The sequence below is a fragment of the Nycticebus coucang genome, chromosome 2 (assembly GCF_027406575.1).
Source record: "Nycticebus coucang isolate mNycCou1 chromosome 2, mNycCou1.pri, whole genome shotgun sequence".
Lineage (NCBI taxonomy): Eukaryota > Metazoa > Chordata > Mammalia > Primates > Lorisidae > Nycticebus > Nycticebus coucang.
The window spans coordinates 57,486,349-57,513,448 of NC_069781.1; the positions used below are offsets into that span (position 1 = coordinate 57,486,349).

General features: G+C 36.6%; 1 protein-coding gene across 1 annotated transcript in view; it reads left to right on the forward strand.

Annotated features, from left to right (window-relative positions):
- Positions 1-25,200, forward strand: part of HACD4 (3-hydroxyacyl-CoA dehydratase 4) — a 30,894-nt gene extending 5,694 nt beyond the window's left edge. Inside the window, exons 4-7 of the mRNA XM_053556457.1 lie at positions 6,709-6,821; positions 10,852-10,958; positions 21,064-21,189; positions 22,032-25,200. Coding sequence (XP_053412432.1) covers positions 6,709-6,821; positions 10,852-10,958; positions 21,064-21,189; positions 22,032-22,114 — 429 coding nt within the window. The 3' untranslated portion in view covers positions 22,115-25,200. The remainder of the gene's footprint in view (positions 1-6,708; positions 6,822-10,851; positions 10,959-21,063; positions 21,190-22,031) is intronic.
- Positions 25,201-27,100: the final 1,900 nt, after the last annotated feature.

Genomic DNA, 27,100 nt, shown 5'->3' on the forward strand with positions numbered 1-27,100 from the left:
CAAAGGTGAGTTTGCAAGGTCTACTGTTAATGGAACATAAATGATTTTAGTCTTTAGTCATTGGAGAGGTAAAATATCAGAACCATCATATTTAGGAAGACAATTACCATCTCATCCTAGGCTGATTTTTATCAATTTTTATTTGTATTTGTTTCATTTGAGATTATATATGCCCCTTTTTTCTTTTATTCACTTACTTCCTTTCCATAGTTCTCCAAATGGAAATGGTGTTTGAAAAAACATCAAAAACCTGCTGTGTGTCCTAAGTTTCATTTTCTCCTCCTTCCTTTATTAAAGTTCTGCAGACAATTAGAATTCCCTCATTATGAGATGACTCTGAGGCTTCTGTTTTAAAATAAAGAAAGAAAACTCTCAGGTTGTGTAATCATTCTTGGTTTTCCTGTTTCCCCATTTTTAAATGAAGAAAGCATATGTAGTTAAGAGAGTGGCTGAGTTACTTACACAGTAGTCATAGCTGACTGTATATAGTATCTTGAAATGTTTGATGTCTAACTCCTTTTAAGTAGGCCAAAAACCATGTTCACTCAATTGTGATGTGGATTTTGACACTACCTTGAAAGGATTGCTAAGTCACAACTGAGATCTCCTTCTGGGAACCAGTTTTCCAAAATACGATATCTAGATAACTAATTCTAACCCAAAGTAGGAACTGATTAGCTAGTTGATCAATTAGTATTCCATGTAATAAGTAGTGATGTGGGTAGTTTTTTCCTATGCTGTGTTTCTCTTTCTTCTGCTTTTGTTTCCTGTGCATTTTTAAATGTTTCACACGCACATCTCTATTTTGACACCTAGGGAAAAGCCCTTATGAACATCTAAAGTTTCACAAAATTGCTAAAGGAAAAAAAAATACATTGACTAAAAGACAATACTTTAACAGGCAGCTATATATTTTAATTTTTATACACATAGGAGAAAAGGCCAAAATGCTATTATAAATAGTTATTTATAAAAACTATATAGGCTCAACCCGTAGCACAGTGGTTACAGCACCAGCCACATATACGGAGGCTGGCGGGTTCGAACCTGGCCCAGCTAAATAGCAATGACAACTGCTAGCTGGGCGTTGTGGTGGATGCCTGTAGTCCCAGCTACCTGAGTGGCTGAGGCAAGAGAATTGCTTAAGTCCAAGAGTTTGAGGTTGCTGTGAGCTGTGACGCCATGGCACTCTACCATGGGCAACATAGTGAGGCTCTGTCTCAAAAAATACATAAATAAATGAAACATAAAAACTATATAAGGAAATATAGTAAACTTTTGATATTTCTAATTTTTCACAGAGAATTTTATAAAGATCCAAAAGAAGCATGTAAGAAATGATAATGTAAAAACTAGCCATGTCTCCTCTCCAAATCCTCCCTCCCAAATGACCTTGCATATTTAGCTCAGAAAAAAAAAAAAAGTGTTGAAAGGGAAAATTAGTTGATTATTTAGTGGATTTAATCCTAACAACCGAATACTATTACTGGCCCTGAAAGACTGATTTTGAAAAGCTTTGTTTGGACTTTGCTTGTGCAAAGCCTGAGAAAGAGATCTTTATTGATACAGTTTTAGGATGTTTCAATTCAAAGAGACAGGAAAATAGCCAAAAACTAACCTTTTGTATCATAACATTAGAGTGATACTCCTTGTAGGAAACCCTAAAAGTAAAACACTTTATCACCTTTTGAGAAATGCTAAAATGCAAAAATTTCATTTATGACTGTATTAAAATGGTTCAATTTCACATCCTTCTACATCATAATGTACACTACTGCACACGTACTAATTTTACATTTTACCCAATTTTAAAAATTTATAAATCAAAACACTAGGAATTATTACCCCAAATTATTTTGGCTACCAAAAGTTCCATTTATCAGCCCAAATCATGTAAAGCATTTCTGTATTTACCACTAACACCTTCTATTTCTGATAAGGGCAAGCAGAGATCTGCTTGCCAAAAATCATTACAGAGATTTCACAAAGACTCTGAAGACAATGTGTATTAAGGAATGCCTAAAGGGGAATGCCTTAAACATTTTTAGGAAAACAGACAGGTTTTAGCCTAATTTTATATTATTTCATTTCATTTGTTTGTTTGTTTATTTTAACTGTGAAGCAAGGGCTTGTTTGCATTGCTACAGTAAAGAATCTTATGACTTTCCACAAATTATAGATTTTTCTTTTCACTTTTGACTTGGAAACAGGCTTATGAGAGATAAAACTACCAAATACTGTTGAGATGTATTAGTTTCCAAATTTTGAAGCCTCCTGGGAATGAATCACATACTCAGTTCACTCTGTAGATAACATTTTAGATTTTTCTTACTTTCTTTTTCTTTTTTTGCATCTGATCCATGTAGTTCTTCAGTGTGATAAGCAGAAAACCACACTTACATAGTGTAATTTTTCAGATACTGTTATTGACTTTGTTCTCGGATAGCCTTTATTATCTATATAGAAAAATATTTTCCTATAAATATCACTACATTAAATTATATTTATTTATTTTATTATTAATAATAATCATAGCTTATATTTATTTACGGCTTTCTATGTGCCAAACACTTTTCTAAGTCTTTTACATGTATTCCTTTACTTAATCTTCACCACAACCTTATCCGTTATATAATAATTACTATGTAACAATAGATACTAATTAAATTATGCAAGGTTACATAGGTTTTGAACATTATAGCAAAAATTTAAACTTACGTGGCTCCTGAGTTCTCACCTATTATGCTACATTTGTTTACTATCTATTTCACCAAGTAAAATGTAAATACCAGGAAGGCAGGGACTTGTTCATACCTTGTATATTCCCCGAAACCCAGAACAGTGTACTCAATATCTAACCACTGAATGATGAGTAAACAAACAAAAAATAGAATTATTTAAATGCTGTTGCATTACGGGAGAAAGTAATCAGTAGTTTTGAATATGTATTTCTCTGAAGTTCTCAGAAAAGTTCACAAGACTGAAACAATTTAGTTACCATTTTAAGAAAATGGGAGGACACAAAGGGGAGGAGAGAAGAGGACTGTGTGGACACACCTCCCAGGACTGTGGTGCCCTAATGGGCACACCTCCCAGGTGAGGGGCACAACTACAACGGGGACATTACAAATGCAAACATCATAACCTAATTGTTTGTACCCTCAAATTCATCTGAAATAAAATAAAAAATTTAACAAACAAATAAAAAAATGAAAGGAAAATAGTTGTAATTCAAGGTAACACTAATTTTAAGATTCTAGATATTCTCCTTATAGTTGAATTATCATTTTACCCCTTTCATAGCTTCAATATTTTTTATATAAAGTAATAACTGTCATTTATAAAGTGACAGTTTGGTTTCAGTCATTGTTTAACCTGGAGGTTAGGATTCCCAAATAGAATGTAAAGTATTTTTATTTTATAGTCACCATAAGTTGGAGTAGAACACACCATATTTAATTTACCTAAGTTATGGGACTTTCACAATACATTTTGTTCTACATGTTAAAGTTATACTAAACATTACAAGATAATTCATTAATAATTAGTCCTATTTTCATATGATTTGTTAAAAATGACACTTTTTTGTTTTAGATTAATATGAGGGTAGAGATGATTAAGTTGCATTGATTGCATTTGTTAGGGAAAGTCCAAGTTGAGTTGTGTCCCTCACCCAGGAGGTGTGCCATATATCCCTACATTGTGCCTGTTAGTTGAGAGCACCCCAATCTCCCTCCTTCCTTCTTCTCCCTTACCCCTCTCCCCTATGTGGGTTTAATTGTGTTTTTCTCTTGTATGGACATGTATTTGTTTGTCTATTGTTTTCATATTAGAATCGAGTACATTGGATACTTGCTTTTTTATTCTTGTGATACTTTACGAAGTAGAATGTTCTTCAGCTCCATTCAGGTTAATACAAATGATGTAACATCTCCATCATTTTTTATAGTTGAATCGTATTCCATGGTATATATATACCACAGATTATTAATTCATTCATGTGTGGATGGGCACTTGGGTTGAAGCAATGACAAATTTCTAATTTCTTCCTAGTGTAAAGCTCTAAATAACTGGTCAAATGATCATAATAAAGAAAATTAATAAATTTAAAAAGTCTTTTCCTCAAAATTGTTCTGGAATTGATTTAGAAAATCAATGAGGCTCTTGTTTTAAGGCTTAATTTTTAAAGAGAAGCTTTTTTAAAAAAGAGGTTATAATCTGGATGTTAGGCTCTAGATTAACCCATAGATTAACAAAGGTAAAAAAGTCTTAATATTTTAGGGATGGAATCACTTTGTCTAGATTTTGATTCCAGCAAGTGATTTTCACTTAGTACAATGCATGTCTTTTGTAAATGGCAGGTAATAATAAATAATAGCACCTACTTCTGAGAGGCATTGTGGAGATTAAATGAGATGGTATATGGGTGGAACCTGGCACAAAGAAACCAATAAATACTGGCTTTTATCAACTTAAAGAACATCTACATCTAAATTCTCCCATTGCATTGCCATTGGTTAGTCAAGTTAGAGTTAAATAACCATCAGATGATTTATTAACTAAGTAGATTGACATTGTATATAGGGGAGTCTTCACCTGTATGTATGTGTGCTGTGTTTTGGGGGGCATGTTGATTGCTGGTCTCTATAAAACTGACATTCCATCACTAACATGCCACGTACCCGTAAGTGATGATTTTCAGAAGGGTAAGTTCATCATGCATCTCCAGTCTTTCTCTCCCTTTTAGATTTTCCCTTCTGTCCTCATCAGTTAAGGGGCAGCCTGACATCATAGACAGCTCACCACTCTGGAAACCAGGACACTTAGGGTATATATGTTTTCCAGGTCTGCCATTAGTTTGGGCAAGTCATTTAACTTCTCTAGTTCCCAAATTCTTTATTTGTAAAAAGATGAGGTTGGGTTAATATCAAAGTGTTTTGTTTTGTTTTATGTAGAAGGGATTCTAGAGATCATTTTACCAAGAGGTGTCTTGATTTTTAATAGTTAGCCCTGTAAGTAAACACCTGTGTTGTATGCATGAATTCATGTGCATGCATTGCCTGAGATCTTTAGCAAAAACTAGAATGTTTTCATAATTACCAGGCACTGATCAAATGGAAGATTAGATAGTGCGTAAGAATTTATTTGCTGCTAAGATCTTGTATCTGAAGGCTGCAAGTGTTATTACAACAAGGTTGGATCATTAGTAATTACAATTGTAGTTTGGTAGAATTCATTATATAAATATACTTAAATTAAAAAAACTAGGGCATTACATGTATTATAACAAAAGACTAACAAAAGGAAAACAGCTATGTAGATAGCTTCCATAAATTGACTAAGATTTGAATCATATCTAATTCCCCTTAGGCAAGCAAGGATCCTCTTGACTCACGTGCACTATAGTCATAAACACACTGATATAGCTTGTACATGTGGATTTCTGATCATGTGGCCAATTGTTGACAAATCCTGGATTTCTCTGCACGAGATGATTTTTCAGGACTAACAGCCTATGATTCTAAGTCATAGGTTATCCCAGTCTTTTCTCCTTGATCCGCTTTAAAAATAAAGGCAGCTATTGAAAAATACAAAGTAATCCTCCCTTTAATTGCTCCTTCAATCTCAAATACATTTTATTTTGACCAATGAAAACAAGTAAAATGTTCTACTAAACCTCCCTCCCCAAAATGCAGACTGTTCAAAGATATGTTACTATAAGAAGGCACATTCAATTGGGGGAAAGGAATGTATTTTTTATGAGGCTAATAATTGGAGCTAAGCCAAAAATATTTGAATTTTCAATAACTTGTAAGTGCTTACTGACTTGGAATAGATGTTCCAAGAATATGTTGAATTCTTTTCATTTTCCACTAACTTACGAGCGTTAGGATTGTATTACTCTACTACCTATATATATATATATATATATATATATATATATATATAGTTTCTGTATTAGATGAAATCAAAATTTCTCAGCCTGTCATTCAAAACCTGTTACAACGCAGCCCCAAACATATTTTCAATTTTATCTATTTCTCTTTTCTAAACTCTCTTCACTCTATTCTCCCCAGTGGTTCTTGTTACTCCCCAAGGATCCCTACATTTTCACACCTCTGCCTCTTTGTTTAGGCTATTCCCTTTGCCAAGATGCCCTTTCTCAGAAGCAATCTACCTGACAAACTCCTTTCCATCTTTTGAGATCCAAGTAACATGTTACCAACCGACATGTCTCTCTGCATTCTTTCTCCAGGCAGATGGTATCTCCCTCACCCGTGCTCCCATACATAGCACATACTGCACTGGTTATCATTCCACAACCATCACTCTCAGCACTGCTGCCCTTTCTGGAGCAAGGACTATGTTTACATTAAAGCTACTAACACACAGCGGCCACTCAATCACAGCTTGCCAAAGTGAATAGAAGTGTGTGCATGTGGCATGAGAAAGGAAATATCTTGATTCAGAACAAATACATATTATCTTTTCATTCATGATATATATTATGGAAAGCACAGAAAAACAAAAGGAGGACATGAAATTCACCCGTAACCTTCCTACTTCAGAGACAGTCATTTTTAACAGTTTAGTATACATATTTCCAGCTACAGCGTACTTTCAAAATATCGGGTTTTTAAAACTAGAAAATTACCTACATAGCCCAACAGATGATCCTAACTGTTGACTTTGCTCTTTCTTTGCTAGCTTACAGAGAGAATAATCATCCTTTTTGTGGTGATTACCAGTCAAGAGGAACTCCAAGAAAAATATGTGGTGTGTGTTTTATTCATCTTTTGGAATCTATTGGATATGGTTAGGTAAGAAAAAATAATAATCTCTTAAAACAAGGCTAAGTTTCTTTTTACAGTGACACTAGTAATAGCTACTTACCTTTGGTTGTTCTGAATGAGAGAGAAAAACATATCCCCTTTTCAAATTATTTTATCTTGATACAGAAATGTATTTTTAGTGCTTTCCTTAATGGGCATATCAAAGATAATGAAAACCTATCATGGTATTACAAGAGCCAGTCAGTGCATTCGGGTTTCCAGGAGAAGGCTTGGCATAACACCAACTTGGAATAACCCTCACAGCTGTTTGCTAATGAAAGGCATTCCTTATGAGTGCTGCAGTATGTTATTTTAATAAGCAAAGCAGGACTTTTATCACATAACATTCAGAATTTAAAATTTAGAAAGTTAATTTCTGCCAATTCAAGAATATTTTAAATTAGGACCTCATCTCTAGGGGAAAAAAACATTCACTTCTATATTCTTTTTGTACTCAATTCTAGTAGGTTCAAATGACGAACTGAAGTTCTTCCCTGGAAGGGAGACCTTGCTCTGGGTCGTCTTTAGCATCCTCAAATTCCTAAACTTTGCAGTGAGATACACCTGGTCTCATCTTTACCAGTAGTGGTATGAAACAGTCCCCTCTGCTCAGTGAGCCCCTAATACACCTCACTTTGGGGAGCTATCCTAATTGCTAAGGTGGCTTTCTCAAATGACAGCTGGCCCTCCCTCTTGAAAGATCTGGATGTGACTATGTAACAAAAGAACTCTAGTTTTTAGCTGGGGTTAGGTAAATTTATTTTTGTTGATAATTTATCTGGATTGAAATGTGTCTAAATAATAGGTTGAATCCTAAATGAATTATAATAAAATATTTTGTTGAATCAAAATGACTATAATTCTTTGTATATAAAAATTAGTTATTTCTCATTTTTAATAGATAATTTTTATAGACTTGGGCATACTTCTTGGACTTTTATAGCTGTGACTGTAAAATTCATAGGCCATTGTTTCTTATTTGAGACTACAGTTTTCCAGTATATTATTCTTGAGAACGTCTGACTCTTTCAGCATTGATTCAGTCTCAGATCAACTCAATAAACCAATAAGGGAACAAAACAAATTTTGCATTGAAGATGGTAGCATGCTGTCATGGGAAGACTTTTGGACATAGAAGTGGACGATCTAACTTCCTGATAAAACCCACGTCCACTACTTACCTGCTAAATGATCTTAGACAAATCACTTAATCTTTTTAATTTTAATAACATCTCCATTAAGAGATGATTTATGGACCATAAAATTTACCTTCTTAAAATATAAAATTTATAGGTTTAAGTAAATTCAAAGAAATGTGAAACCAACACCACTACCTAATCTAAGAACATTTTCATCACCTCCGAAAGAAACCCCATACTTGTTAGCCGTCGATTTCCATTCTCTCCTTCCCCCAGGCCTGGCAGCCACCCATGTATTGTCTCTGTGGATTTGCCTATTCTGGAAATTTCATATAAATGGATCACAAGAATGTGGACTTCTGTGACGGGCTGCTTGTACCCACTGTCGTGTTTTCAGGGCTCTTCCGTGTAGCATGTCTCGGTACTTGCCTTGCTTTTTGGGTCTGACTATTCTGTTGTATTAATGTACCACTTTTTGTTTATCCATTCATCAGTCATTGGGCATTTGAGTTGTTTCCACTTTTTGGCCATGAAGAATTCTTCTATGAATATCTATGTACCAGCTTTTGTGTGCATGTTTTCATTTCCCTTATACCTAGGAATGAAATTCCTGGGCACCTAACCTTTTTGAAATTCTCTTTTTCCCCTCTGTAGAATGGGATGGGGCTATAGAATAATTTTCCCAACCTATCCTAAAATGGCCTTTTTCAAATAAAAGACCAGGGAACTTCCTCGAGCTGACAAAGGTATTTATGATAAGTCCATAACTGACACAACATTTAACAATGAAAGACTGATGCTTTCTGCCCAAGATGAGTAAGTATGTGCACTCTCGCCCTCTTCTTCCAAATTGTATTGGAAGTTCTGTGCATGGCAATTAGGCAGAACTAAAACAAAAACAAACAAAAAATAAAATAAAAGCTATCCAGATTGTAAAAATTAAAGCTATCTCTTTCTTATGAAAAAAGTAAAAATCCACTTAAAAAATCATAGAGCTAATAATACATTTAGAAAGATTATAGAATATAAGATCAATATATATTATCAATTACATATGTTTGTATTTGCAATGAACTATCCCAAAATGAAATAAAAATTAATTCTGTTTGTAATAGCATCAAAAGAATGAAGTACTTAGGAATAAACTTAATAAGAGATGCAACTTGGACACTTAAAATTCAAAACACTATTGGAAAAAATTATAGACCATAACAAATGGGGAGACATCCCGTATGGGTTGAAGGCTTAATATTATTGAGATGACAATCCTCCCCAAATTAACCTGTACATTCAATGCAATCCCAGTTAGAATCCCAGCTGACTTCTTTGCAGAAATTGAGAAGCTGATCCAAAAACTCATATGGAAACTAAAGGAATCCAGAATAGCCAAAACGTTCTTGAAAAAGAAGAACTTAGTTGAAGGACTCACTCTTTCCAATTTAAAAACTTACTATAAAGCAATGACAATCATGCGTGTGGTACTGGCATAAGGACAAAGCATGAAATAGAATTGGAAGTCCAGAGATAAACACTCACATTTTTGGTTAATTTTCAAAATGAATGCCAAGACCATTCAATGTGAGAAAGAACAGTCTTTTCATCAAATGATGCTGGGACAACTGGATATCCACATGCAAAAGAGTGAAGTTGGGTCCTTAACTTACATATAAGACCTAAAACTACTAGAGGAAAAGGTAGGGGTAAATTTTTGATGTCTCTGGATTTAGCCATGGATTCTTAGTTATGATGCCAAAAACATGAGCAACAAAAGAGTAAGTAAGTTGGACTTCCCCCAAAGTGGCTTTTAAACATAAAAGCATGTTCTTTCATGTTCTTTTGTAAGAGAAAGAAAAAGATAATGAGATACCATTTTTCACATAGATCGGTAAAGATCAGAAAGTTTGATAATGTGGCATATTTAGTAAAGGTCTGCACAGTTGGTATAATTATATATAGTGAGAATATACATCAATATGCACTGGCAAAAACATTTCTGAAAAAGCACTCAAGTAACTAGCCTTGATCAGGAGTGGACTTCAGGTCTTAGGGGGAGAAAGATTTATTTTTCTCTATTTGTATTTTCAAGGTTTGGGGGGTTGTTTTATTTTGCCATATGTATTTATTGCCTATAGCAGTGGTTCTCACAGTGTGGCCCCTCAACCAGTGGTATTAGCATCTCCTGGAACTTGTAATATAGACTCTCAGGCTCCACCTCAGACCCAGTGAATCAGAAACCCTGGGGTTGGGCCCCAGAATATGTACTTTAACAAGCCATCTGGGTGATTTTTATGTATGCTCAAGCCTGAGACCCACTGGCCTATTCAAAGGAATAAAAAATGATGTCAACCACTTCTTATACCACAATAGTAGGTTTAAAGCTACCTACTGTACCCGAAATAAGCTCCTCTCAAGGCTAGTTCTTTAACTGATCATGTAAAACAGCTCAACTAGAAGCAGAGGAATGCCAACAAAAGATTTGGAAGTTACATTTTCATTTGTAAATTCATTCTGAGATATTTACAAGTGTATCTGTCTTTAAAAATCTAGCTGTCTTGCTCCATAAAATGGGCTTGGCTTTTTAATGAAATTGAAGTTACCAACCAAGGAAATTTGTAACTAACTTCTTGGGCCGGGTGTAAGAGCTATATCCTTGCTCTCTTCAGCTCTGTAATTATGTGTGATTTGCCCACGAGACAAGCTAGACTGACAATGTCCCCTTCCTTCCACTTTTACCTCTACCCTTGTTTAAATTACAGAAAATAAAGTATAAAATTTGCACACTTTACAATTTTATGTCTGTACTTAAATATGTTTCATCTTCTGTTAATTCCCGGAAATCAGTAGCAAATGATGTTCATGAGCGTCTGGTCTCCTTTCAGGTACACCTACAGCATGTTATCAGTCATAGGAATATCCTACACCATGTTGACATGGCTCAGTCAAACACTGTGGATGCTGATTTATCCTCTGTGTGTTCTTGCTGAAGGTAAGAAAAGAGCAGCTTGCCCCATAGCTTATAGACAAAAGCCATCTAGTTATAATGGTTCTCTAATTGTTTCTATGATTAAATGACCATTTTTGCTACTGCTTAGCTCAATAAATGTATCCTTCCTGGCCTATTTTTCTTGTGGAAAGAACCAAGTTGGAGGGGGAAGCTGCTCTGCCCAGCAGAGAAAATCTGGATGAGAAACAAGGGCATCTGAGTCCTTTATTAACTCACAGTATTGAGTTTGGGGTAACTCACTTAACTTCTCTGTTTTGCACCAAAGAGGGGTTTAACATTTAGACCCTGTATGATTTTTTTCTACTTTTAATGCATAGAAATTCAGTTCCCTAGACTAGCTTTCCCACTTACCATCTTCCATATGTCCTTTCCCCTGACTTCCTCAAGTAAGTGAATTCCCTCAGATATAGCATCATGAATCTCTTTTATAGGGCTTATCTCAGTTATAATTAGACACTGACTAGACCTTAACCTCCGTGGGGATTCAGGGATGTTTGTGTCTGCTGCTTTGCTTCCTTCCTTGTTCCTAGGCACCAGTATACATGCTCGACTAACACTGAATGAATTATCGAATACAACATAAAGTAGGTTGATTATATAGCCTAAATATAAACCTATAACCTAAAACTGAGTAATTAAAATCATCAATTTGCAAAGAGGTTGAGAATATTTGGGGAATATATGCTTCCTATCTGCAATGGATTTGGCAGACTGGTGGGGAGTTTTCTGAAAGACATGATTAAAGTTTTTGAAAACTAAAGGCATAAAATAATTAAGAAATCAGGTTAAGATAACTAAGGGAGTTAGGATAACTTAAGTGAGTAGGGCACTGGCCCCATAATCGAGGGAGGTGGGTTTGATTTGGGCCCCTGCCAAACTGCAACAAAAAAGTAGCCAGGTAGCGGGTGCCTGTGGTCCCAGCTACTTGGGAGGCTGAGGCTAAGAGAATCTCCTAAGCCCAAGAGCTGGAGATTGCTGTGAGCTGTGATGCCATGGCATTCTACTGAGGGCGACAAAGTGAGACTCTGTCTCTAAAAATAAATAAATAAATAAATAAATAAAGATAACTAAGGGAAAACATAAGGAAACAGATTTAACATAAAATGATGGTGACATTGGCAATAAGCATAAAGTATAATAAAGCCAGTATGTAAAATAAAAGCACGTTTTCTATCTCCTGATGACCAGAGCAAAGGAGCTTAAGGTACAGTGAATCATAGTAGATAGAATTTTTAAATTCCTTTTCAAAAGGAAGAATTATTAAATGTTGAAGTAGACTGTGCCAAGAGAGTTTAGAGAATAATCTCCTTGAAAATCATAAAAAACTGATTGCCCAGTCTTTAAGAATACAATCCCTCCCTCATGAAATGTTTATTGAGTGCATTCCTTTGGTATGTCAAATGAAAGTACTTTAAAGAACATCTAAAAGAAATGGGAAGATATTAGTCAAAGAGTACAAAGTTTGACAAGAGAAATAAATTGTTGACATCTATTGTACAGTGGGGTGACTGTACTTAATGTATATTTCAAAATAGCTAAGTGTAACTTTCAAATGTCTCACCCTGGAAACTGATAAGTGAGGTGATATGTATGTTAATTAGCTTGATTTTATCATTCCCCATTATATACATAAATCAGAACATCACATGGTAGCCCCATAAATGCATATAATTATAATTTTCAATTAAAAATTATATTAATAAAAATAAAATTTAAAGAGTAAAAGAAAACCTAAAGGAATATAGTGGAAATAGAACTGATCCCTTCCTAACAATAAGGGATGAGTAAAAGAATAGAAAGTTTTCCATTCTTATTATTACATAACTCTAGGAAAGCCATGCTCCTTATGGTGATATACAACTTAGATTCTTTTATTAGATGCATAAACTTACTCTTGTAATTATAATGTAAGGTATATGAAGAGAAAAAGTCTAGAAGCCTACATGATAAAATGTCAATAATGATTAATTTTGGGTGGTGGAATCTGAGTGACTGTTGGTTTATCTTTATATTATAGTTTCTATATGTTTCAGATGCCCCATAGTATAAAAATATGCAGTTAAGGAAATCTATTTAACTTTTGATAACTCTAATATTAATAACTTTTATGAAGTTAATATTATAACTTTTACTTTTAATAACTACGATTTCCTGTCTGATAAACCTTAAGACAAAAACAAAGTTCAAATAAATAACTACAGCAACTAGTTAGACTGATAAAATGCTAGAAATTGGGGTGTAGCCTGTGTTAACCTCTGACCGTATGTTTGGTGTCAAACACAGATTCTGCCTGGGGCCACTCATAACTCTGCTCTGTCTGGCTCTCACAGCCGTAGGCTCCTGCCTTCTCTTCCATGTTTCATTTTTTATTTTTGTCTTTGAAAAATGTTTATTATGTATATCAACTGACTGTACAGAAATAGGAAAAGAATATATTAAGTTCCATGTATTTACCACCAGCTTCATCAGATCTTAGCATGTTCCCATAATTGTTTCAGATTTAAGCTTATTTCAAACTATTAAAGGGGGTACAAATGTTTTTGTTACATGGACAGCTTTTATGATGCTTAAGTCAGGGCCATGAGTGTGAAAAGTGTTCATCAAAACTATTAGTTTTTCTTCCCCTTTTCTCCCCGCTCCCCTTCTTGATTTTCAGTGATCTTTACATCTCTCGGTGCCCAAATGTATCCAATCATTAGTTCCAAGTTTTTGAGAATACATGTGGTCTTTGTTTTTCCAATTTTGAGATACTTTACTTAGGATAAGTCTCTTATTATTCCTATGGACTTTATAACCCTAGCCATCCTGACAGGGGTAGTTTTAATTTGCATTTCCCTGGTGATAAGTGATGTTGAGCATTTTTTCATGTTTGTCAGTCATTTGTCTTTTTTTGAAAAGTATCTGTTCATCTCTTTTGCCCACTTTTTAATGGGGTTGGTTGTGTTCTTATTTGAGTTCTTTGTAAATCCTGGACATGAACCCTTTATCAGATGTATGGTTTGCAAATATTTTCTCCCATTCTGTAGGTTGTCTCTTTGCTTTGTTGAGTATTTCCTTTTCTGTGCAGAAGATTTTTAATTTAATCAAGTCCTATTAATTATTATTTTTGAGACAGAATCTCACTTTGTTGCCCTCAGTTGAGTGTCCTGGCATCATAATTCAACAGCAACCTCAAACTCTTGGACTCAGGCGATTCTTTTGTCTCATCCTCTCAAGTAGCTCAGACTACAGGCACCCTCCACAATGCCCAGCTTTTTTTAGAGATGGGGGTCTCGCACTTGCTCAGACTGGTCTCGAAACTGTGAGCTCAAGCAATCAACCCACCTCAGCCTCCCAGAGTGCTAGTATTACAGGCATGAGCCACCACGCCCGACCTTATTTATTAATATTTGTGTTGTCACTGTATTTCCATTTGGGGTCTTAGTCACATTTTCTTCTAGAATCGTTATGTTTTCATACCTCATATTTAAGTCTTACCCATTTTGAATTAATTTTTATGAGTAATGAGAGAGCTGAATCCTGTTTAATTCTTCTGCATGTGGCTATTCAATTTTCCCCGCATCATTATTGAATAGGGCTTCTAATCTCTAGTGTATACTGTCTGCTTCATTGAAAATCGGTTGATTATGGGTAGATGGCTTTATATTTGGGTTCTCTGTTCTATTCCATTGACCTGTGTCTATTTTTCCATGCTGTTTTGATTACCTTAACGTTGTAGTATAGTTTGAAGTCTGATAATGTGGTACCTCCAGATTTGTTCTTTTTGCTTAAAACTGTTTGGCTATTCAGGCGTTTTTGGTTCCAAATAAAGCACATGATTTTTTTTTCTAGATCTGTGAGATTTGACATTGGTATTTTAATGAGAATTGCATTGAATGTATAAATCACTTTGGGCAGTATGGACGTTTTAAAAATGTTGATTTTACTAATTAGTGAGCATGATAATGTTTTTCCATTTGTTTTTGTCACCTGCAGTTTCTTTTATCAGTGTTTTGTAGTTCTCCTTGTAGTTCTCTGTCACCTCCGTGGTTAAGTATATGCCTAAGTATTTTATCTATTTATTTTTTGTAGCTATTGTGAATGGTATCGAGTCTTTGCATTGTCTCTCAGCTTGACTGTTATCAGTATATATTAATAGCCATGCTATTGGTTTATGTACCTTGATTTTGTAACCTGAGACTTTGCTGAATTTATTTATCAACTCCAGAAGTCTCTTGGTGGAGTCTGGGATTTTCTTTCTTTTTTTTTTTTTAAATCATAGCTGTGTACATTAATGCGATCATGGGACACCATACACCGGTTTTATAGACCGTTTGACACATTTTCACCACACTGGTTAACATAGCCTTCCTGGCATTTTCTTAGTTATTGTGTTAAGACATTTACATTCTACATTTACTAAGTTTCACATATACCCTTGTAAGATGCACCACAGGTGTAATCCCACCAATCACCCTCCCTCTGCCCACCTCCCCCCCTCACTCCCCCTCTTTCCCCCTTCCCCCTCTTCTTGGGTTATAACTGGGTTATAGCTTTCATGTGAAAGCCATAAATTAGTTTCATAGTAGGGCTGTGTACATTGGATACTTTTTCTTCCATTCTTGAGATACTTTACTAAGAAGAATATGTTCCAGCTCCATCCATGTAAACATGAAAGAGGTAAAGTCTCCATCTTGCTTTAAGGCTGCATAATATTCCACGGTGTACATATACCACAATTTATTAATCCATTTGTGGATCGATGGGCACTTGGGCTTTTTCCATGACTTAGCAATTATGAATTGGGCTGCAATAAACATTCTGGTACAAACATCTTTGTTATGATGTGATTTTTTTGGTCTTCTGGGTATATGCCTAGTAGAGGAATTATAGGATTGAATGGCAGATCTATTTTTAGATCTCTAAGTGTTCTCCAACTATCTTTCCAAAAGGAATGTATTAATTTGCATTCCCACCAGCAGTGTAGAAGTGTTCCCTTTTCTCCACATCTACACCAACATCTCTGGTCTTGGGATTTTGTGATATAGGCTAATCTTACTGGAGTTAGATGGTATCTCAAGGTAGTTTTGATTTGCATTTCTCTGATGATTAAAGATGATGAGCATTTTTTCATATGTCTGTAGGCCATGAGCCTGTCTTCTTCAGAGAAGTTTCTCTTCAAGTTCCTTGCCCAGCCTGCGATGGGATCACTTGTTCTTTTCTTGCTTATACGTTTGAGTTCTCTGTGGATTCTGGTTATTAAACCTTTGTCAGAGACATAACCTGCAAATATCTTCTCCCATTCTCAGGGCTGTTTGCTTGAGTTACTTACTGTGTTCTTGGCTGTGCAGAAGCTTTTTAGTTTTATCAGATCCCAGTAGTGTATTTTTGAAGCTGCTTCAATTGCCCGGGGGGTCCTCCTCATAAAATACTCACCCAGGGAGTCTGGGATTTTCTACATCAAGTTCATGTTATCAGTGAAAAATGATAGTTTGACCTCCTCTATCCTAACTTGGTTACACTTTATTTCTTTCTCTTGTCTGATTGCTCTGGCTAGAACTTCCAGTACTATCTTGAATAGAAGTGATAATAGTGGGCACCTTATCCTATTCCAGTGCTTAGGGGGCAGGATCGTCTACTTTGGTATCAACATGTTACTGGCTTCATAGAATGAGTTGGGGAGAATTCCTTCCTTCTCAATGTTACAGAACTTTGCAGTATGGGTAGTAGCTCTTCTTCATAGATTCTGCTATGGATCCATCTAGTACAGGGATATTGTATGGTATGTTTCAGGAGATTTTTTATTACTGCTTTGATCTTGCTTCTCATTATCATCTGTTTACAAGTTCCATTCTTCCTCATTGAGTCTTGGGAGGTTGTGGTATTTCTAGGAATTTGTCCATTCCCCTGTTTTCTGCTTCATGTGTATAGAGATTTTTATAGTATTCATGGATAAAGTTTTGTATTTCTGTGGTATCAATTGTAATATCTCTGTTATCATTTCCGATTCAGCTTATTTGGGTCACTTCTCTTTTATTCTTGGTTAATCTAGCAAGAGGACTATCAGATTTAATTTATCTTTTCAAAGAACCAATTTTTTTTGTGGATGCTTTGTATTTTTTTGTTTTCTATGTCATTTTGTTCTGCTCTAACCTTTGTTATTTCTTCTGCTGGCTTTGGGTTTGTTCACTTTTTCTAGTTCCTAATGTTAGTCTGTTAATTTTTCTGCCTTTTTGATGTGGCCATTGAAGGCTATGAATTGGTTCCTTATGACTGCTTTTGCTGAAGCCCACAGATTTTGATAGCTTGTGTCTCCTTTGTCATTCATTCAAGGAATCTTTTGATTTCCATCTTAATTTCATTATTGACCCAGTTATCATGCAATAGCATGTTGTTTAATTTTGATGGCTTTGTGTAGATTTAAGAGTTTTTCTTTGAATTTATTTCTAGTATTGTTCCACTATGGTTTGAGAAGATATATAGTAAAATCTTGACTTTTGTGAAGTTGTTGAAACATGTTTTGTGGCCTAAGATATGATCAGTCCTGAGAACATCCCATACAGTGCTGAGTTGAATATATATTTTTTATATCTCTGACTAAAATTTGCATTCACACCCCAAATTGTTTTTCTGGTTTTGTTGAGTTGGTTTTCCATTTTCTCTTGTATTTCATTGCTTCCCACAATCGATATTTGCAATTTTTTTTTTTTTTTTTGGAAACAGATCTTTGTTCTGTTACCCTAGGATAGAGTGCCATGACATTAACCTAACTCATAACAACTTCAAACTCCTGGGCTCAAGCGATCCTCCTGCCTCAGTCTCTGGACTACAGGTACCTACGACAATGCCTGGCTAACATTTTTTCTATTTTTAGGAGAAACAGGGTCTCAGTCTTCCTCCAGCTGGTCTTGAACTCCTGAGTTCAATTGATACTCCCCCCTCAGCCTCCCAGAATGCTAGGATTATAGGCATAAGCCACCTTGCTTGCCTCATATTTGTAATTCTTTATCTGTCATTTCAGAAAAGATCTGGCACATTCTGCATCATATGACCATAGATATCTGTCATTTCAATATTTTCATTTTGGTTGGGATCCTTTGCTAGTTAGCTGGTGTGCTCTTTTGGGGGGGTATCCATTCATTCTGTTTTTGTATTTCTACAGTTCTTATGTTGATTCCTTCTCATCTGGAGCAAGTTCCACTTCTTGTTTTTGGATTTTTTTGTTTGTTTAGGTGGGGCTCTTATTCCCCCCTGCCCCCACCGACTGACTCTTAAGGATGTGTTTTTAGCATATGTTGGGTAAGGAATTTTGGTTTTGCTTGTGGGAGTTTTGATGGACAGTGGTCTAGGTTCTGTGTAGATAGTGTGGTTATAGATATCCTTAGTGTGGTGGTTTTCTCAGTTGCTAATTATTCATAGGCTGTAGTGGTGGTATGCTACATGTGTAGGCAGACTCCCTGTCTTTTGTTGGCAAAGGAAGATGGAGGATTTTGAAGTCCTTTCTCTTTCCCCCAGCCCTGTGGTCTTCATAACAGAATGAATTATGCCAAATACAATTTATGAGATAGTTGGTGATGCTTGTGGGCAAGAATCAGCCACGTCTTGTATGACTGAATCAGTAAGTGCTGTTATATGCTGTACAAGTTGTCCTCTCTTAGTAGGAGACTTGCCAGTAGGTGGCACTTGCCAGAAAGAGCCAGCTGGAGTGTTGTGTTTTGGTACCTGTGGCCAGCTTGAGTCCCTCAGGAGAAGTACTCAAATGGCTCTGGTGGTGGAAGGGGCCCTGGATCTCCAAGGGGACTTCTTATTCTCCATCACAACAGAGAAGAGTGGAGCAGTGAGACTGGGCAGGGATGAATTGGGTGAGCCCGCCTTCAGGCTCCACAAAGGAAGGCACAAGAGTTGTCTTTGCAGGGGTCCAGGGTGAGCTCTCAGGCCACTTAGTAAAGCCACCAGAGAGGCACAGAAGTGGTCCCACCATGCCAGAAAGTCTGTTTAAAGGGGAACTACCATCCGGAATTCATAGTCTAGCTGTTGGGAATGGGTTTTGCATTTCTTTCTCCTCTCTTGCCCCGAGGTATCCTTTCAGCATCTGACCACAGGTATGGCCTCAAACTAACTGAGCTCACCAGCAGTGGGGCCGGGAGCTTCTTTGCCCAAATTCCACCCTGGACCTTAAGCGTAGCGGGAGGGTACTCTGTGAGTGCGCTGCTGCAGGAACCCACACTGCACTCTCCTTTCAGTTCTGCCCACACGGGCTCCCTTGCCTCCCGATGTTGGTTAACAGATCTCTCCTTTGTGTCCTAAGCAACATGATTGAGTCCTGGGGGAATGGGATCCAGCCTGCAGGTCTGTCCCCTGCTCCCCTAGGTTCAGTCCTTGACTGTGCCAAAGAGAAACATAGTGGTCCTGAGCTGTCCCTGGAGCACTCGGGCAAGTTTAATATCCTTCTGCTTCCGGGTACATCCTGCTCTGCTGCAGCAGCCAGGCAAGCTAGGGAGGCCTGGTGGGTGGAGACTCACAGTCAGAGCACCACCTGGTGCACTGCAGGTCCCTAGTAGGAAAGATGTAAACCCCACATCCTGCAGGGGCCTTGAAATAGTGGACATGCCAACAAAGGGGGAAGCAGCTGCTCCTGAGAGTCTCCGTCAGTTGTCTCCTTGGAGGACCTGTGCCACTCGGCAGCAGTGGGCGGGAGCTGGGTGGGAGGGAAAGCGTCTGAATGGAGGAGAGCTGACCCTCTGGTCATCTTTGTCCCTTTACCTGTAAGGCAACCTACCTAGAATGTCCAAGATCTGAGATCACACAGATCCCCTGGGACCCGCCAGTCCCTGTGGCCACTGCAATCTGGCTAGAGTTGGGAAATGTTTGTGTGGAAATAAGCAGCACAAAAACTGAAGGGCTAAAGCTCCCTGGGGAGGACACAGTCACACACTGGAGGGAGAAGCAGTATGGTGCCCACCATCTCTGCTGGGGTCTGTGGTGATGGGGAGTGACCCAAGGGGGCTGGTAGCCTGGTGATTTGTTTTTAAGAAGTTCCCAGTTTGCTATTGACAGCAGCCTTTGGGCTTATGGGGGTAGAAAAGCTTTCTAGCAGCTTGGGAGCCAGCTGACTTCCAGATGTGGGAGGGGAGGAGAAACAAACCCCCCACCTACCCTTTCCACCGGGCTCCAGGTTTCTCAGGGGCTGGTCTCTATTGATAATCTTCCTCTTCCTTGTTCTCCTCTGCAGCTTCTTCCTGTGGAATCTCTGGTAGGTTCTGGCACTTTTCCCTCAGAATTATTTTTATTTTCATCTAAAACTTTTCCTTCTTTCTGAGACAATCTGGGAATGAGCAGCTCTAGTCGTCCATTTCCCCAATACTCTTACCATTCTCTTTTTAAACACTTATTTTGAAATTACTTTAGATTCACAAGAAATTGCAAAATTAGTACATCAATCCCAGGTATCCTTCATCCAGCTTACTCAAATAACACAGTACCTAGCCATAGCATATTATCATTTTATGCCATGAAATGTTATAAAACATCTGTACATGGAGTACAATTTCATAGGACTTCCATCTCTGTCTCACACCAGACTCTTCCTTCAAAACAATTTAGGCTGGCGTTTTTCACAGATGTCTTCAGAATTTTTATTAAGTACTACTAGGGCTTGGAGAGGAAGAAGATATTCCAAGGGCAGTTAGATTGAGGAAATGTTGGGTGAAACCAGTTTCTTTATTGCAGAACTTCTCAGAATCTCGACGAGGTTAATGTGTTGTGAAACTCCAAGGGGAAAATATATGCAGCATTTCTAACTCCACTTGTGTATCACCCCTTTTTGTGGCTAGGGGGACAGAAGTATATTGAGATACTATTTTTAGAAACACTGTAAACTCTCTCAATAGCCATGATAAAGTATACAATGGACAAAATTTAGCAAGTCACACCACTGTAATAGTCTTGCAGATTTCTATGATATGTTAAACTTTAGCTGAAAGATTCAGCAGCAGTCACAAAACTGTCATCATATTCATAATATCCTTCAACTATGGAGACATATATATATATATATCCTATAACAATGGAAGGAGGAAAATCTTCATAATATATTTTTTTTAAACAGCATTTGCCATCTATCAGTCGTTGCCTTATTTCGAATCGTTTGGCACTTATTCTACTAAGCTGCCCTTTGACTTATCCATCTATTTCCCATACGTGCTGAAAACATATCTTATGATGCTCTTTATAGGTAAGTGATTTTTTTGTTGTTTCTTTTTTGCATTTTTCCTGGTGCCCTTTGGTTTGTGCTGCCATTTACCTTTGTAGTTAGGTTGGGAAACATGGGACAGACCAAAGAGGGAGCCTAACAGGATGAACTAGATCTTGTTAGAAAAGCCTCTGGAACTTACAGTGCTTTTTAACAGGGCATCATGAAATCAAATATATCACTGTTTCACTGCATGAACAAGAACAGATTTACTAGCAGAAAAATATAACTGCATTATACATGAAAAAAAGAAGGTTGGCTACTTCTGATTTTTCCATTTATATCTTTTTTTTTTTTTTTTTTTGCCTTAAATACTAGCACTTTCTAGCAGGCAAATGAAGATAGATATTAAAGACTCAAGAAAAATTTATGGAATAGAAAACTTACAGTTGAAAAAAATTGATCAATTAACTTATATTCTAGGGAATTGGAGGCAAAAAACCTTCTATTGTTACATTATAGTTTCCACAACTCTAACCTTCACAAATCTCCAAGATAATGATTATCTCTAGAAAACAGATCTCAGACATAAGAACAACACATGTGAGGAAAGAAAAATGTGAAATTTTAGAGGGATAAAGAGAGCTATCCTACAGGAGGAAGAAAATTACTTACATTAAAAAATGGTAGCATAAAGAAGTTTGATTTTCTGCCCTCTCTGCATAAAATCTGGACACATCTTTAAATATTTCTTCTTTGAGTTTCCTTTGCAAGTGTCTTGTCTCTAAAATCCAGGCAGTGCTCTGACTGTATTTTAAAATAATGGTTCTTTCTAGAGAAATGGTAATCACCTTACTTCCTCATGTCACTTCCTTCTCTGTTAGGTATGTATTTTACCTACAGTCATCTTTACTCAGAAAGAAGAGATGTCCTCAAAATCTTTCCCATGAAAAAGAAGAAAATGTGAAGCCCAGCACTCCAGTGTAACATGATAAAAGACTGAGCTGCAGTAAATACAGCACAGGAAGTATTACCTAATATGCAAGAAAAATCCATGCTATGAAATAACTGCAATATCACAATAGACTCTGGTTTTTGCACGTTATATTTTTAAGACATACTCTGCATACCCTTTCTGCTTCACCAAATCTGTAGATTTTATACAAGTTGCACTTATACTGTATAAAGTCTGATAATTTTCCTGTGAAGTTAATGAGGAATAAGAGATTAACTCAAGTAGGTTAAATTAAATTGGGAAACTAAACTTGGTGATGTAAATTACATGTAGCCAAATAGTAGTTCTGTAGGAAGGGAATGATGTAAAATAGGTTCTGAAGTCATCTAGAACAACATTATCTGGACATATGTCATTGATTTTCCTACAGCTAACAATTTAATACCCACCCTAAACATTAAACACATTTAGAAAATTGAACATTTTCTCAAGTCCTGTGTTTTAGCTCAGGCTGCTATAATGAAACACCGTAAACTACATGGTTTGAACAACAGAAAATAATTTCTTACAGCTCTAGAGGCTGAGAAATCCAAGATTGGGGGGTGTCAGTTGATGAGGGCTGTCTTCCTGGTCTGTGGATAGATGCCTTCTAGCTGTGTCCTCATATGAGAAAGAGGTCAACTCTCATCTCCTCCTATAATGGCGCTACTTCCATTCCTAATTTCCTCCCCAAGGCCCCACCTCCAAATACTATGACACTGGGGGTTAAGGCTTAACACATGAATTTGAGGGACACACACAGATTCAGTCCAGAGCATTCAATATGTGGCCTCCAAAAATTCATATTCTTCACACATGCAAAATACATCCATTCTGTGTCAACAGCCCCAACAGTCTCATTTCTACATCAATTCTGAAATCCAATATCTTATTTAAACATTATCTAAATTACATGTGGGTAAGACTTAATTCATCCTGAGACAAAATTCCTTTCCAGCTGTGAACCTGTGAAACCAAACATGTTTCTGTGCTTCCAAAATGCAATGTTGGGACCAGCATAGGATAGATATTTCCATTCCAAAAGGGAGAAACAGGAAAAAAGTTTGGGGTAACGTGTTGGTTCCCCAGCATGTCCACATCCTAACAAGTCAAATTTCATTAGATCTTAAGGTTGAAGCTTTGCCCTCAGGACCCATCAAGGTGGAGGTGCTACCCCCAGGACTCTGCTAGAGGAGGCAGGTCCCCAGGGTTCCAGGAGGAAGCCTTTGAACCTGAGTGGTAGCCCTGATCATCTGTGTTTCCTTGTCTTGAAGAATAGTGTACGTTTACAGCTGAATAGCTCTATGGTGCTGTCCTATGAAATCCAATAAGTCCAACAGCCTGCCTTCATCCTGTTGCGTCTCCACTCCCTTCAGTTTACTAGTGGGCAAGGGTCCTGCTGGAATGACAGATTAGGTCTGTGGTTCACATACAAACATGTTCTCATTGAATGGTTGGTGCACCATATCCTTCATGTTTTCTTCCCAACGTTTTCTCACTTTTTATAAGATAAACAGGTTGAGAATTTTCCAAAACCTTTAAGTTCTTTTCCTTTTTGGTTTTCATTTCTTTCTGCTCACGTTTTACGTTAAGCAGTCAAGAGGAACCAAGCCATTCCTTTAACACTTTGCTTAGCGATCTCTTTAATTAAATATCAAATTTCATGGCTTACAAGTTTTACCTTTCCCAAAACACTAACAGGGGTCTTCAAACTTTTTAAACAGGGGGCCAGTTCGCTGTCCCTCAGACCATTGGAGGGCCAGACTACAGTTTAAAAAACAAACTATGAACAAATTCCTATGCACACTGCACGTATCTTATTTTGAAGTAAAAAAACAAAATGGGAACAAATACAATCACACTGCCTCATGTGGCCCGTGGGCTGCAGTTTGAGGACCCCTGCTAGAACAAGAACATGCCATGTTCTTTGGCAATTATAAAAAATATCACCTTTCCTACAGTTTTCCATAATATGCTTCTTATTTTCATGAGCATGGCCTTTTTACTGTCCAAATTCTTACCAACATTCTGTTCATGATTATGTATTTTCTAAGAAGGTGGAGGCTTTATTTCCCCTTTTCTTTCTGAGCCCTCATAAAAATCACCTTTATCAATCCCTTCATGGCAATATTGGTGTTTCCTAGCATGCACCTCTATACTCTTCCAGCCTCTACCCATTAATTAATTTCAGAGCTGCTGCCACATTTTTAGGTACTGGTTATAGCAGCCCCTCACTTCTTGGTATCAATTGCTGTCTTAGCTTGGGGTGTCATAACAAAATGCACCAAACTGGGTGGCTTCGACAACATAAATACATTTCTCACAGTCCTGGAGGCTGAGAAGTCCAAGATCAAGGTGCCAGCAAGTTTGGTTCCTGGTGAGGTTCCATCGTGCTGATTCTTCTCTGCTTTGCCAAGCAATGCAGTGGCTGCCTTCTTGCCACGTCCTCACGTGGTAGGTAGAGAATCATCTCTTCCACGTCTCTTCTTGTGAGGGCTCTAATCCCATTCATGAGGGCTCATGACCTGATTATATCCCAAAGACCCCACCTCCAAATGCCATCACACTGGGGATTAGATCTTCAACATATGAATTTGCTGGAGACATAAATGTTCAGTTCATAGCACTCTAATAAATGAGTATTCATGAATATACCATAAGTTATTTGGACTTTAATGCCTAAAGAGGACACTAATGAAAACAGAATAAATCTTTGGTAAATACACAAGTAATGCCCTGTTCACTATTTTTTCTTTTTAAAATCAGGGCATGCATGCACATAACTTACAGTAAATACTTAAAAAAAAAACTAAGAACTGGTGGTGTTTTAGATTATTTATTATTGAATTATTACTGTTAATTACTGTAATGTAAGTCAGTACATTTCATTTAGTTTTGAAAATGTTCCTTTGAAGACCTAAAAAAATGTATAAATCACTAAGAATCATTGCTGTACCATTAACTACATATAAAGGGCATTAAATGTACTGTGACATACCTGGGTAATGAAAATGTACTTTTAAAAGATGTGTAACCTTATTTCCACTAAATAAAACAATTGAAAGAAACAAGTGAGTATTGACAAAGAGACCGAAAATGGTTTTTAAAGCTAGATTTTATTTTGCTTCTAAAGTTGGTTGTCTTCTAAATTCAAGAAAAACTAGTAAAAGCTTTACCATGCAAAAAGAATCCCTTCAAGTATTTTAGGTGACCTAGTCTAAAATGCTCCCAATAAAGAAGGCTACTTACACTGTGGAAGTATACATTTGCAGTTCCTAAACAGAAAGAATTAGAAAAACTACACTTTACTGGGTGATTGTAAGAAGTTAAAATTTCATTATTAAATATTTTAATTTTTTAAACCAGACAACTTTAAGAACCTTCCTACTTTTTAATGTAGACCAAAAGCAGCATATGAATTTGTAATTACTGTAATTTTGACATAGAAATGAGGATTGATAACAGTTTGAGATCGGCAACAGTTGTAACATAAAAATATCTGATTTCCTTTGGTGACAGAATCACAATTGTTAATACCACTGTGGTTGGTTGCCTATATTCATAATTGAAAGAAATAATTCAGTTTCATTAGAGGTTAGTGAAAATAAAGATGTAATTTCTTTTCCCACTCAAGTTCATGTTCCCCAGGTCAAGACACCTAGACATGGTGAAGTCAAGATAGTAAATATACAGTTAGCAGATGCTACTCAGATTGCAAAGTTGACTTCTTTGGCTGTCAGTTTTAACTGTATGTCCATCAAATCTCCATTTCATTTTGGACAGTATAGAAAAAGCCTCAGTTTCTCAAATGTTGGTAATGTAGACAAAATAGAAACCATTGGATACTTTGAAAGCATATGTAAAGTAACTGTTTCTCAAAATTTTTATTGTCAAAAAATACAAAATTTACCATCTCAGCCATTTTTAAGTGTGCAACCATCACCATTGATCCATATTCAGAACTCTTTTCATCTTACAAAACTGAAATTCTACACCCATGAAGCAATAACTCCCCATTCTCCTCTGCCCCTAGTAACCATCAATCTGTTTTGTCTCTATGACTTTGATTACTCTAAGTACCTCATATAAATAGAATCACACAGTATTTATCTTTTGTAACTGGCTTATTTCACTTAGCATGTCTTCAAGGTTCATCCATGTTATTGTGTTTTTCCTTTGTTGGGCATTTGTCTATCTTCTTTTGAAAAACTTATGTCTTTGCCTCTTTTTTAATAGAGTTGTTTTGTTGTTGCTGAGTTTTTCATAGATTCTGGAAATTAGCCTTTTATTGTAGTCCAGTTTGTGGATATTTTCTCCCATTCTGTAGGTTGTCTTTTAACTCTTGACTGTTTCCTTTGCCATGAAGCTTTTATTATTATTATTAAATCATAGCTGTGTACATTAATGCAATTATGGGGTACAATGTGCTGGTTTTATGTACCATTTGAAATATTTTCATCAAACTGGTTAACATAGCCTTCACTGATACAGAAGCTTTTTAATTAAATCCTCTTTATTTTTGTTGTTGCTATATTTGCCTTTGGGGTCTCGGTCATAAATTACTTGTCTAGGCTGTTGTCTAAAAGAGTTTTTCCTAAGTTTTCTACTAGAATTTTTAGGGTTTCATGCCTTACATTTAAGTCTTTTATCAACCTTGAATTTTTATATGTTGCGAGAGATGGGAATCCTATTTCATTCTTCTGCATGTCACTATCCAGTTTCCCTGGCACCATTTATTGAATTGGTTTTATTTCCCTAATGTATGTTGTCATCTGCTTTGCTGAACATCAACCAATTGAATATGTACAGCACTTTGGGCAGTATGGACTTTTGAATTATGTTAATTCTACCAATCCATGAACATGGGATGTATTTCCATTTGTTTATGTCATCTATGATTTCTTTCATCAGTGTTTGGCAGTTCTCCTTGTAGAGATCTTTTACTTGGTGAAAGTACGC